The 13,171-nt window shown below is 36.0% G+C and overlaps 1 protein-coding gene across 1 annotated transcript in view; it reads left to right on the top strand.

Moving 5' to 3' along the window:
• Positions 1–12,859, top strand: part of MAPK10 (mitogen-activated protein kinase 10) — a 308,625-nt gene extending 295,766 nt beyond the window's left edge. The window contains exons 13-14 of the mRNA XM_004430916.3: positions 550–627; positions 11,973–12,859. Of these exons, the coding sequence (XP_004430973.1) occupies positions 550–627; positions 11,973–12,115 (221 nt within the window). The 3' untranslated portion in view covers positions 12,116–12,859. The remainder of the gene's footprint in view (positions 1–549; positions 628–11,972) is intronic.
• The last annotated feature ends 312 nt before the right edge of the window (positions 12,860–13,171 follow it).

Below are 13,171 nucleotides of genomic sequence, written 5' to 3'. Positions count from 1 at the left end.
TAATAAAAGGGCAAAGTAAAAAGAAATGAAGGTATACAAGTTTCACCCTAGCAATGAAAAAGCCAAAAATGGATGCTAGTTTGAGAATAAATGGAATAATTTTTTAATGTTGGGTTTTAGGCAAGTTTAGTTTTCAAATCCAAGATTTGAGTATGGAAAAAACATGAAGTAAGAGTTGGAATATTGATGGAGAGTAATAGTTCAAAGTCATGAGAATATGTGCATCTCTTAGGGAGTGAATGTAAAAGAAAAATGGATGTTCAAAACTGAGCCATTAAAATCCTTAAGAGATAAAGATAGAATTCATCAGAAATCCCCACAAGAATTCAGAAAATAAGTAAAATCTGTATTCTTCATACATTTATTTGATCAAATACTTTATTGAGCACCTACTTTTGCCAAGCTCTGTGCTTTTGCGAGAAAATGTAGAAATAGAGGGATAAAGGAATCCCAACTGATTTTTAACTTACTCAACCCCATCAAAATGTTATTATTTGTTTGATTACGGAGTAATTTGTTTTTTATAGCACTGATGACTATTTTTTACAGAACTTATCTACAAGGAAGTAATGAATTCAGAAGAAAAGACTAAAAATGGCGTTGTAAAAGGACAACCTTCTCCTTCAGGTACTCACTCTCGATGAATAAGCGATAAACCAGTACTTGTGTATTTTTCTTGATCTTGAGGAGGTATTGCAGCCAATAACATTGCTGATAGAGCACATGAACAAATATCCCGTGACTGTTTCCCTTAAGTGATTTTAGTTTTATTCCTCTTGATATTTAGTGTGTCATTCATTCTGATTTTTCTGATTATGAAGACCTAGCGCAAGAGATCTTTCAGAACTTATTTTAAGATAATAATCAATCTTGAAGAAATGTTAATGTGGGCTGGTTACAGGGTAACTGCTCCTCATCAAAATGCAGAGCCATGGTGCCCTCTCAACCACCAAGTCAATGTAGAGGTCAGGAATCCCTCCAGCCAAAACGTCTTCCCTTATTCACTCCAGTGTTTGAACTCTTCCCGAGGTGGATGTGACAGTTGTTGAAGCATCAACCAAGATGGGCTCCAATTAAAGTCAGCATGAAAAATCAGTTTGCAATCTACAAAATCTAACACATATTTGTACGTGTACATATTTTGCTGATCCTGTTAATGTGCTTGCGATTACTTGAGATAATTTACTTACACTTATTAATGCTAATATATTTTTCCTAAGACCTATGTTCTGAATATAAAGAGAGTAAATGAAGAGTTTTAGAAAATGTGATGGCTTATCTTCAGCGTTAAACTACACTCAGCTCATGCTGGCAAGAATGTAGGCTGCTAATGATTAGTTTAGAGAAAAATGGATTTGGTGTCCTATCTTTGATAAATAGTTTTTTCCCATGTACTTTAAATTGTCCCAGGAAAAAAGACATAGGATGAATTCATCAATTCTTCACAGTGATACTACTCTTTGAATAACTAATTTGCACCTACAACCACTATGATACCCAAACAGATGCAATTCAGTTATAGCATGTTTTTCTCACCCCTAGACTTGAGGAAATGTCCATTTCTATCCCAAGTCTTTCCTTTCTTCAGAGTGTTAAGGGAATCATTGGGTTGTCTTGCCCACCCTACTCATTCATCCTAGCATCCAGATTGATGCAAGTCTGCAGAAGCTGCTTCTAACTCACCTGCATGTTCTGTCTGCTGCTGATTAAAGAACCCAAGGACTGAATCCAACAGCCTCGAGATACCACCTGCTAAGACAGAAAGACTTCTTGTCTTGAGAATTCTCATAATGGCCAGAACATGTTTTCTTATACTCATTAATAAGCTGAAATACCAGGATCCAGTGAAGGGTGACCTAGCATCTCAGGCTGAGACTGGACAAATTTTAGCAGAGTCTCTTCTATTCATCTTTAGTTCAAGTTATCATTAATTCATTTCCTTTCCTTTTTTCAAAGAGCTCAGAATAATACCATCCACTCCAGGATACCCCATCTTCTGCTTGTTTCCTTCTCCATTTTCTCCTCTGCCCCAACCAGGTCTCCACACAGCTAATCTGTGATCACATAAAATCTACAATTCTCTTTTCAATACTTTCACAACACTTCTACAAAAATCTTCATATTCCCATGATTCATTTTATGCAAACTGATTATGAAGTTTGCTTAGGGAAGGCAAAATGGGACTGGGGATGGTACAAGTGAGATTAATTAATCATTAAAGAGTTGGGATGAGTGGTCTGCCATATGAAGAAAGGTTTAAATATTTGGTAAAGGAACAAAGTTTGCAAATAATCAGGGCATAATTCTTTAATCGTTAAAACCATAATTTTATGCAAGAAGAAACTGAGAACATGTAGAAGTTTCTTTTAACTCATTAATGAGGGAAATGGCAGAATGACAAAGGTAGCTCAATGAAGATATGAGAAATTAGAATTTATGTAGTCTGTGGAAAAAAGGATACTAAAATAAGATCATTAAATTAAATCAAAACTTGTAAATGTTCTATAGGGCAACCAAACCAATCTTTATGCTTATCTTTTCTACCAGGCAGAAAAAAACATAATTGTACTTTAACAGTTTCTGCAAGTTTACAGTGTTGTAAAATATCTGGACCCTAGTCAACTGAGAATGTTAAGTCAAACGAAGTTATGCTCCATAAAACAGTCAGATGACCCTTTGGTGGGCTTGCTATAAAATGCTCAAGCATGATATTAAAAAGTGATATAGTTATTTTTTTTGCCCTAACACCAGGTTGGATAATTTTCTTGAATAGCGTCTAAGGTTATTGGCATATACAATTTCTGCATGCTGTAAATAGGTGGACAAAAGCTTTGACCAAATAAATCTTTTCAAGTTTGCAAGAAAATCATTTAAGGTGAATAAAGCCAAAGACTAGTTTACATGGAGTTTGCTATTTCTGGAGAGGCTGGAAAATAAATGAATTCCACTAAATTGTTTAATGATGAATATAACCTAGTCTTAGAGAAATTAGAATATTGGGCCAGGATGTATGAGATTGCTGCCAATTCAGATTCAATTTTTTCAAAATCAAACACATCCACTATATTTAGATTCACCCCGCCTCCACCCCCAGCAGTAAATTTTTCTCTCAACTTTCCCCTTTCTATTAATGGCAGCTCTATTTTCTCAGCCTCCCAGCCTGAAACTCCTGATTGATCTTTTACTCCATACTTATGTTATCACTGACAGTCATTTTCTACATCCTAAAAATTTTACTTGCTAGATGTCTTGCATCTAATTGTTACCATCCCTTTCCGTTAACATCACTGTGATTGAAGTTTGCCTGCAGTAATCTTCCTGACTTCAGTCTCTACCTAAACTGATCTTTCAAAACTATAGGTTTGATCAAGAATTCCACTGATCGGTGCTCTCCAATGGCTTTGCATCACTTACAGTTTAAACCTAGTGACCTATTTCTGACATTTATGGCCTTCTGTAATATACCCCAGGTTTTCCTACCTTTCACACTATACCATTTCTAGGGTCCTATATTACCACTGTCTTACTTGACTGGATCCCCAACTTTTGGAATGCTGCCTCTTCTAAAGTGTTTTCTTGTCAAATACTACCTTGTCCAAAATATTTTTCATATCTGTCCCAAAAGACTTTTCATATCTTCCCAAAGAATAGGATCTTTCCTTCCTATGGGTCCCACTAGTCCCTGTATTTTAAATATTGTCTTATTACCCCTTATTGATTGTAAATTCATTAAGAAGAAAGAATATACGTATTCATCTTTGTGTACTAGGCAGTGCCTAAGTGCTGTGCCTTGCACATAATTCTATCTTGATAAATATTTATTAATTTGAAAGTTGCTGCTCAGGTTCTCCCTCAGTGTGTTTCTTGGTGCTTTCTAAAGGCAGAATTCAAGACAGGATCATAGCTTTAATACAGTATACAGTTCAGTACGTTCTTATGCCAGTAAATATTTATTAACCTTTTTAATCTCCATGAAGATAAATGAGCCAAGTATCGCGTATATGAATTGTTGCTATTGGCATTTGCTCATGCTTCAGATAAAAGTTTGCTGTTTTCTGGTGGTTGTTTGATTTATTCATTTTGGGAAATGTATATTCCTGAATTTTTTTTTTGCAGGCCTGTTTAGTTTAGCGTATCCATGATTAATTCTAAAATATGTCAGTTAGTTTCTACCTACATGTGAGAAGGCCAAACTGTTTTTTAATCATTCCAACTACCTGTAACAATCATAAATTATCTCCCTTATACACATGCCCTAAACTTTAGTTGATTGGCTTAACCAATTTATAGATAAAATGATTGTGGATTCAAACATTCGTGATTATAAAAGGAAAATATTCATGGCTTAATTTTGAGAAATCACCTGTATACTTTATATTATATAGCATATTTATGTATGATATGGTTGTCTGCGTCGTGTGGAGGCAGAGGTCAGCCATGTGCTGGAGCCGACCCTACCACCTTGCGAGAGCCAGTCGTGTACCTCTCTCCCAAACGCGAGTTTATTGACCTCAGGTTGGTAGCTTGAAATCCATCATGCAGGATTTAAGACATTGAAATTGACTGACTCTACAAATCAGGGCATTTTTTTCCCTCTGGAGAACCACTTGTTAAATTTTTATTGGCACACCACTGTGTGTGTGTGTGTATGTGTCTGTGCATGTGCACGCACGTGTGCAATGTATATATTTGCAGTAAACTATACTGGAAAGAAAAAGTAATTACTAAGAAAACTTTTGAAAAGTCTGCTTTTTTGCATTATTCCTTAATTTCACCTTTTCTCATTAATGTTTGCATGTCCTATTTTATTTTGTAAATAGCCAGGATGCAGTAATATTACAACATAGACTCCCTTAATATTCAGTCATGGCAACTCTGGGAACTCGGCAGCTGGGGGATAAGTTAATGCGGTTTCTCAGTGACAAAGTGGTTCTAATACCCAAACCCATGTTTTAGTGATGCTTTTAAAATGTAAATAGGAAGTTAAATGTGCATTTGCAGAATAATAGATAGGTTTGAATTTTATTGATGGAATTGTTGTATATCAATAGAAATAAATCTAAACTTCAGATACATTTCTAAATAAATAATTGTACTCCCCTCTGCTATCTGATTTCACTTGCCTAGTGATTTATTTTCAACAATAGCATGGCTGCTTGCTTTCTGAATTGATTTGTAAAGACTGCTGAGGGAATAGCAGTCCATGAATAGAAATTAATTTTCTTCTAAAAGCATTTTTTATAGAATGTTAGAGCTAGAGGAAATATGGGAAGTTATCTAATCCAAAAACTCTCGGTCTGTTCACCACCCCTATTCCACGTGAGAAGTAAACCTCCCATAAGTAACAATGACTTACCAAGATAAAGATGCTCAGCATCAGGATGGGTGCAGATTTTTCAGAATCTCTAAATGGAAGAGAAAGCTCCCTAAGGTGATTTTAATATACAACCCCTCCCCCACCATATTCCACCTACCACTGGAGTGTATCCTTCACAATCAGAGTCACTGACCTAGTCCAATAATTTTTCTTTACTATTTAAAAACTGCAGCCCCAAACAAGATGAGGTTCAAGATCATGCAGAAAGAGAAGGGATATAGTCTCACTGATTTTTTTTTTTTCATTCTAGTATTTCTTCTAATTCTTTGTCTATTTTTGTGTGTGTGAATAGGTCAGGAAAATAATTTCCTTTAAAAAGTAGAACAACATTTTCCCCTGAAATAATGAGTCCTTTTTGGCGAGGTAACGTCTAGCTGAGAAAGTTTTATTAGCACGTTACTTCTTTCCATGAAACCTAATTTTTTTTTCAGGTAAAGTTGAAAGTAGCTAGTACTCCTTATTGGCAACCCTATTAGTGTTTTCAGTTCCTTTTAATGCCATTTTTACTGACAAAAATTTGTAATGCTTTACTGATTGCAAAACTTTTTTTTAAATGCATATTCTATTAGTTTCTCTGAAAACAATATAGAAGGAAGGAATATTTATCACATTGCTAGGATGTCCTGGGCAAGTGGACATTATAATCAAATTCAATTCAGTTTAGTTCTGTTTAAGAGATTTTCACAAACTGTTTGGCAGTAAATTAGCAACTTGAAACCAGGGTCCGTGTCTTGACCCTTCTATTTGTGTTTGGTTTTATGGTTTGCAAAGTTTATTTATTGCCTACATGAAAACAGACTTGGAGGGTCGTCCAGTAAAGCCAGAAGGAGCTACAGTCAAGAAGGCATTTTTATAGTGCAATAGAAGAAGCCGTACAGAAGCAAAGATTTTTCCTGTAACAGTGGGGGACTGGTTAATGTTTAACGATCATCTCTTTTGTAAAAAAAAGGACTAACTGTAACATTTATCAATTCCTATGGGGTAAATACTCTCATTGTGACCACTTTCAAGCTACCGATATGACATCAGTGAAGGCAGAGTTGGAAAAAGATGCTAATAATTGGCTCTCAGAAGTCACTCAGCTGCAGCTCCAGCATGCCACTAGATTGCACACATGATTCTCCAACCACAGTGCTATATGGAGAGGAGCCCTTCCTGTACAACAAGCAGAGGTAGTGGGAATTTTATAGAGGAAGCATTGGAAAAGAGGATCTCTCTTAATGAATTTGTGCTATAAAAAAAATCAGGAACAATAGTCTATGGAACCCTAGAAATACAGCTGATAAAGATTCTGAACTTTGAATAATTGAATACTAAGTGTAATTTGCATTCAACATTGATAAACTAAAGGGCAGGACCATTCCAACATAGCAGATAGATATTACAGAGAGCCAGCTGATGAACAAAAGGAGAAGAGAGAAAGCTACAACACAGTGATTTCCCTTAGCCAAAAGTAGTTGAGCAGTTTCACCAGTTTCATAGCAAGGAGAAATTTGCTTTCCCTCGCAGACCCTATGTAGAAGAGTACATGCAAAGATACCCAGTGTTTTGTTAAACTGAGTACTTATTCTGTGCTCACCAGTGGAGATTGAGGAAGATAGGAGAAATGAAGAAGTATAATGAAAGAAGTACAAGGAAGCAAGGGAAACGTTAACATGAGTTAATCATGTAGCAAAACTATGTATAATAGCAGCCTGACTTATATGGCATAACACTTATGTCCAAAAGTGTGTTGAAATTATGCTAATCATTAAAATAGGTGCAGTCGGAGTGCTGAGTATTTCATAAGCATAACCTGCGATGTGAGCCCCTGTTTTTGAAGAGCTTACTAAAAGATACTCTGGCTTTTGCTGCCTTCATTCTGTACTATTTATAGACGTAAATTTATGTTTTTCTGGGGAAATTTCCTCAATGTTCTTTGTATAATTTCTCTGGCTGCCATTGTTGTGAGTTTGTGTTTATTTGTAAATATCAAATTGTCTTCTTATAAGGGAGCCTTATCTCAGCTAAGTCTTATCTCACACTTGTTTGAATCAGTACCATCTTTAATTGTGACAATCAGAACATGTCCACATAATCGACCGTAGCCAGGAAAGGAGAAAAAGCCTCTCTCAAGAGAAGATCAGGGCTATTATGTAGAAATACTTTAAAATACTTTTTGGTTTGTATTATGCCAAAACTTTATTTTGAAACTTTTAAACTGGTTATTTTGTCATAATTTAATTAAAGCATGCTAGCAAAAATCTTCCTGGTTACACTGGCATTTTAGTTAATTAAAATACTCATGAGATGTTTATGTCATCATTTGATCTATTTCCAATCCACTGTTACTGAGACTTCCTATTCATTCAATCAGTTGTATTTCTATATGCTAGCAATGAACACAAAACAATTCCAATTACAATAGCATCAAAAAGAATACAGTACTTAGTAATAAATTTAACAAAAGAAGTGCAAACTTTTTATTCTGAAAACTACAAAACATTGTTGAAAGAAATTAAAGACCTAAGTAAATGTTCACTGATTAGAAGATTTAATTGTTAGGATGGCAATACTCTCCAAATTGGTCAACGGATTAAACAGAATACCTATCAAAATCAATTTTTTTTGCAGAATTGACAGGCTGCTCTTAAAATTTACGTGGAAACACAAAGGATGCAGAATAGCCAAAATAATCTTGAAAAAGGATGCCATTGGAGGACTCACACTTCCTGATTTCAAAACTTACCACAAAACTGCAATATTCAAGACAGTGTGGTATTTGCGTAAAGATACACATATAGATCAATGAAATAGAATTGAAAGTCCAGAAATAAACCCTTACATTTATATTCAATTGAATTTTAACAAGGATTTCCCAACAATTCCGTGGGCAAAGAATAGCCTTTTCAGTAAAAGGTGCTGGAACAGCTAGATATTCACATGCAAAAGAATGAAAGTGGACCCCTACCTCATATCACATATGAAAAATGAACTCAAAATGGATCATAGACTTAAGTATAAGAGCTAAAACGATAAAACTCTTACAAGAAAACAGAAGTACCTCTTCATGATCTTGGGTTAGGAAATGGTTTCTTAGATATGACACTAAAAGCCCAAGTAACAAAAGGGAAAAAAATAGATAAATCCAACTTTATCAAAATTAAAAACATTTGTGCTTAAAAAGATATCATCAAGAAAGTAAAAAGACAATCCATGGGAGAAAAACATTTGCAAATCTTGTATGATAAGGGACTTGTATCCAGAATATATAAAGAACTCTTACAACTCGATAATAAAAAGAAAATAGAATTTAAAAATGGCCAAAGAATCTTTGGAATCAAAGGAATAGACATTTCTCCAAAGAATATGTATAAGTGGCTAACAAGCAAATGAAAAGATACTCAACATCACTAGCCACTAGGCAACTGCACATTAAACCACAATGAGATATCATTTCATATACATTAGGATGTCTATCATCAAAAAGACAGATAATAATGGGGCCGGCCCTGTGGTGTAGTGGTTGGGTTTGTATGCTCCACTTTGGTGGCCCAAGGTTCGCAGGTTCCGATCTCAGGCATGGACCTACGTGCTGCTCATCAGGCCATGCTGTGGAGGTGTCCCACATACAAAATAGAGGAAAATGTGCATGGATGTTAGCTCAGGGACAATCTTCCTCAAGCAAAAAGAGGAAGATTGGCAACAGATGTTAGCTCAGGACCAGTCTTCCTCACCAAAAAAAAAAAAAAGGAAAACAAAAATACAGATAATAAGAAGTGTTGGAGAGGATAAGGGGAAATTGCAGCCCTCATACACTGCTGGTAGGAATGTAAACTGGTGCAGCCACTTTGCAAAGCAGTTTGGCAGTTCCTCAAATGTTAAACATAAAGTTACTCTAAGACCCAGCAATTTCATTCTTAGGTATTTTCCCAAGAGAAATAAAAACTTGTACATGAATGTTCATAACAACATTATTCATAATAAGCAAAAAGTAGAAACAACCTAAATGTCATCAAATGCCCATCAGCTAATAAATAAAGTGATGCATCCATACAGTGGAATATTATTCAGTCATAAAGAAGAATGAGGTATTGATACATACTAGGACATGAATGAACCTTGAAAACATTATACCATGTAAAAGAAGCCAGTCAGAAAGGATCACATATTGTATAATTCCATTAATATAATATGTCCAAAATAGGCAATTTTCTTGAGACAGAAAGTAGGTTTGTCATTGCCTGGGGCTGAGGGGTAAGTAAGAAATGGAGTACAGAGTTTCCTTTTGGGGTGATAAAAACACTACAAAATTGATTGTGGTGATGGTTACATAACTTTGTGAATATCCTAAAAATCAGTGAATTGTACAAATTAAAATTGTGAATTGTATCTCAATAAAGTTGTTACAAAAAGGTATGTGGGCAATATTTCATATTTTAAGTCAAAACTAAATCTAAACTGTAGTACCATGTCTTGAAAGTCATCCATAGTACAGGGATATATCATCCAGGAGATGAATGGATAGTAGGAACAAAGCAATCTCACTGTTGGCCTACCATCAATCCAGGCTTTATTAGAGTCCTGTGTCTGGTTTTAATCTCTACCCTTTGATAAGGATGTGGAAAAATTGAAGAAGATTCTAAGTCCATCATAGTGACACTAAATTATTAGAGACAAAAGCTTATGAAAGAACATGAGGATATTGGTATAATTTAATCAAGAATCATGGGGAAAAGCAGAGCTGGGCATTGGGCCATGTAAGGGAATCAAAGATTGTCTGCTAGTATGTGAAATCTGCTAGTATGTGTCACAAGAGGAAATGAACTAGCTCTGTAGCATATCTGTATGTGATATAATTAAGTAAAGTTGGAATAAATTGAAGCCAGATTACGTTACACATGATCTGACAATGAGAGTAATTATTTGCACGAAGAAGTTAACAAGAGAGCTTTAAAAATCTAGAAATATTTAAGATTAGGAGGTATTGATACCTTTAAGAGTTTAAAGAACATGAAAAATGCATACGCTATTTTGTATGTGAAAATATCAGCATAAAAAAGACTATATTAAATGATTACAGTTAGAGAAACTTTCTAGCAAAAAGATTAGAAAGAAATATATCAGAAGTTTGACAGTTCTTATCATTACTTTGAGGATCAGTGCATATTGTTATCTTTTTTCTGTATTTTGTCACATTTCCCATAATTTACATAAATATAATCAACAAATAAAAATTTGAAATACATATAGCCTACATATAATCTGTCTTAGTTTAGATGTATGAATCCTCTCCAGATACTGTCACATTTTAATCACATTTTTTCCACAGGCGAGAAAAGTCTACACCAGGAGCAAAGAGATTGTGTTAACCTCTTCGCTTCATTAGGTTTTTTCCTGATATATTAGATCTATGTGATAATGCTACTGTAACTTATTTGGGATTTATTATTTTCACTAAATATATCTTGCACACTATATTTGCTCAAATAAGATACAATTTTAGTGAAAATTCATCTCTTATTTTATTAAATGATTATACTACAGATATTTTTAATAGCAAACTATTTCACAAAGCGTGCATTTCACCAACACATATTGCTTAAGTATAAAGAATATATAAAAAGTAAATTGACTGTTTCCAGGGTGCTATGGTTTAATTATATTTTACAATGCGTCTGGTTCAGCTTTCCATTATAGTTCTCAAAGCTATTATAACTCAGCAAGTATTTACTGAGTGATTACCATGAGCAAGTTTCTTCTCAGAGTTTCAACAGCTTTATATTCTCATATAGCAGATAACTAAAAGAATTTTTCCAAATTAATCTAAGTTAGTAATTCAGAGTTCTTATTTGTAGAGTCCCAGGTAAGCTAACCTGCTGGAAAGTAAACACACAATCAAAAGGCGTGCTCTGGCCTCTCCCTTTTTTTTTTTTTTGGTCTATGGTCACTTTCATCGAAAGTCCTACTTGACTTTTCTATATGAATTTTAAGTTTGATGTCATATTAATGACTACGTATTATTTCCTTGATATACTTTCCTTTCTCTAGAGCTGTAGTCTCCAAGGAAGTCAGATTTCTGGGCTTCGTCTCAGCCCATATTTCTGGGATAGGGCCCTTACATGTGTTTGTTTTAAAAGCTCCCTGCATTAAAAACATCCAGCTTCAGATATTTGCGTTGAAGGGTTTTGCTCATCTGCCTTCTCCATAGAACAGTGGTCTTCAAATCTTCGCTACACAGTCTCTAGGGAGCTTTTAAAAACTGCAAATACCTTGGCTCCACCCGAGGCCAATTATATTACAATATTGGAGGTTTGGGGATGACTGGGGTTTTTTGTTTTCTTTTAAGAGTATTACAGGTGATTTCTAAGGTGGAGTGAGATTTGATAATGACTGCACCAGCCTGTGAATAACTTGTGACCAGGGACTCTGCATTGTTAGGTCTTGATTTCCACCATCTAATATACTGCCCTGTGTTAGTTGTTCTGTGAAGGGTGTCACGTGAATGATGGACTAGACGCCCCCTGTGGTATTTGCCCATGCCTGCATCCTGATTGACATGAAGCGGAGTCTAGTTCCAGATTCAGTCATGTTGGTCTTCATTTTCTCAGCACAGGTGCAGCAGTGAACAGCAGTGAGAGTCTCCCTCCGTCCTCATCCGTCAACGACATCTCCTCCATGTCCACCGACCAGACCCTGGCATCCGACACTGACAGCAGCCTGGAAGCCTCGGCAGGACCCCTGGGTTGTTGCAGGTGACTAGCCGCCTGCCTGCGAAACCCAGCGTTCTTCAGGAGATGATGTGATGGAATACACACACACGCAGACACTCACGTACACACACAAACGCAGACACGCAATGACAAGAAAAACAGCAAGGGAGAGAATCCAAGCCTAAAGAAACAAATCTTTCAGCCTGCTTCTTCTCCAGAGTTCTGTATTGCAGCTCAGCCAAATGTATATTTAACCTCTAGTTGCTCTTGCTTTGGTCTTCTTCCAATGATGCTTACTACAGAAAGCCAATCAGACACAATTAGAGAAGCCTTTTCCATAAAGTGTAATTTTAATGGCTGCAAAACCAGCAACCTGTAACTGCCCTTTCAAATGGCATGACAAGGTGTGCAGTGGCCCCATCCAGCATGTGTGTGTCTCTATCTTGCATCTACCGGCTCTTTTTGGCCTAGTCAGATGGATGTAGATACAGATCCGCATGTGTCTGTATTCATACAGCACTACTTACTTAGAGATGCTACTGTCAGTGTCCTCAGGGCTCTACCAAGACATCATGCACTGGGGTACCACATGGTCCATTTCATGTGATCAATTACTCTGACATAAACCCATCTGTAATATATTGCCCGTATATAAGCTGTTTAGTTTGTTAATTGATTAAGCTGTATGTCTTATAAGAAAACATGTAAAGGGGAAAATATGGGGGGAGTGAGCTCTCTCGGACCCTTGAAGATGTAGCTTCCAAATTTGAACTGATTAAATGGCGCCTGTATACCAATTTGTAGAAAGAACATATGTGATGCTTATGTACAGTGTGGGGGTGGGAGGGTGTAACAGTTTCCAGGTACTAAGTGGTTTGGCCTTTAGAAGGAAGGTGAGAATAAAAGCTAAGGGTCTTTTCTCTGACAGTGATCAAGTAGGAGAGACTAGAGAGTAGTGTTGCAGTGTGGAGGAAGACCTGAGGAGATGATTGCCCAGATACTAGGAGATACTGACATCCATGTTTTAGTGAGTAGACCTCATTTGTCATTTACAAATTATGTGTCACAACTGGACAGAGAGTGGCAGGTGGTGAGGCAGGGT

This window comes from Ceratotherium simum, chromosome 8 (genome assembly GCF_057802395.1).
Source record: "Ceratotherium simum simum isolate JZ-2026a chromosome 8, ASM5780239v1, whole genome shotgun sequence".
NCBI classification, from domain to species: Eukaryota; Metazoa; Chordata; class Mammalia; order Perissodactyla; family Rhinocerotidae; genus Ceratotherium; species Ceratotherium simum.
The sequence above is the reverse complement of the archived record's forward strand: the minus strand, read 5'-3'. Positions and strand labels throughout refer to the sequence as shown.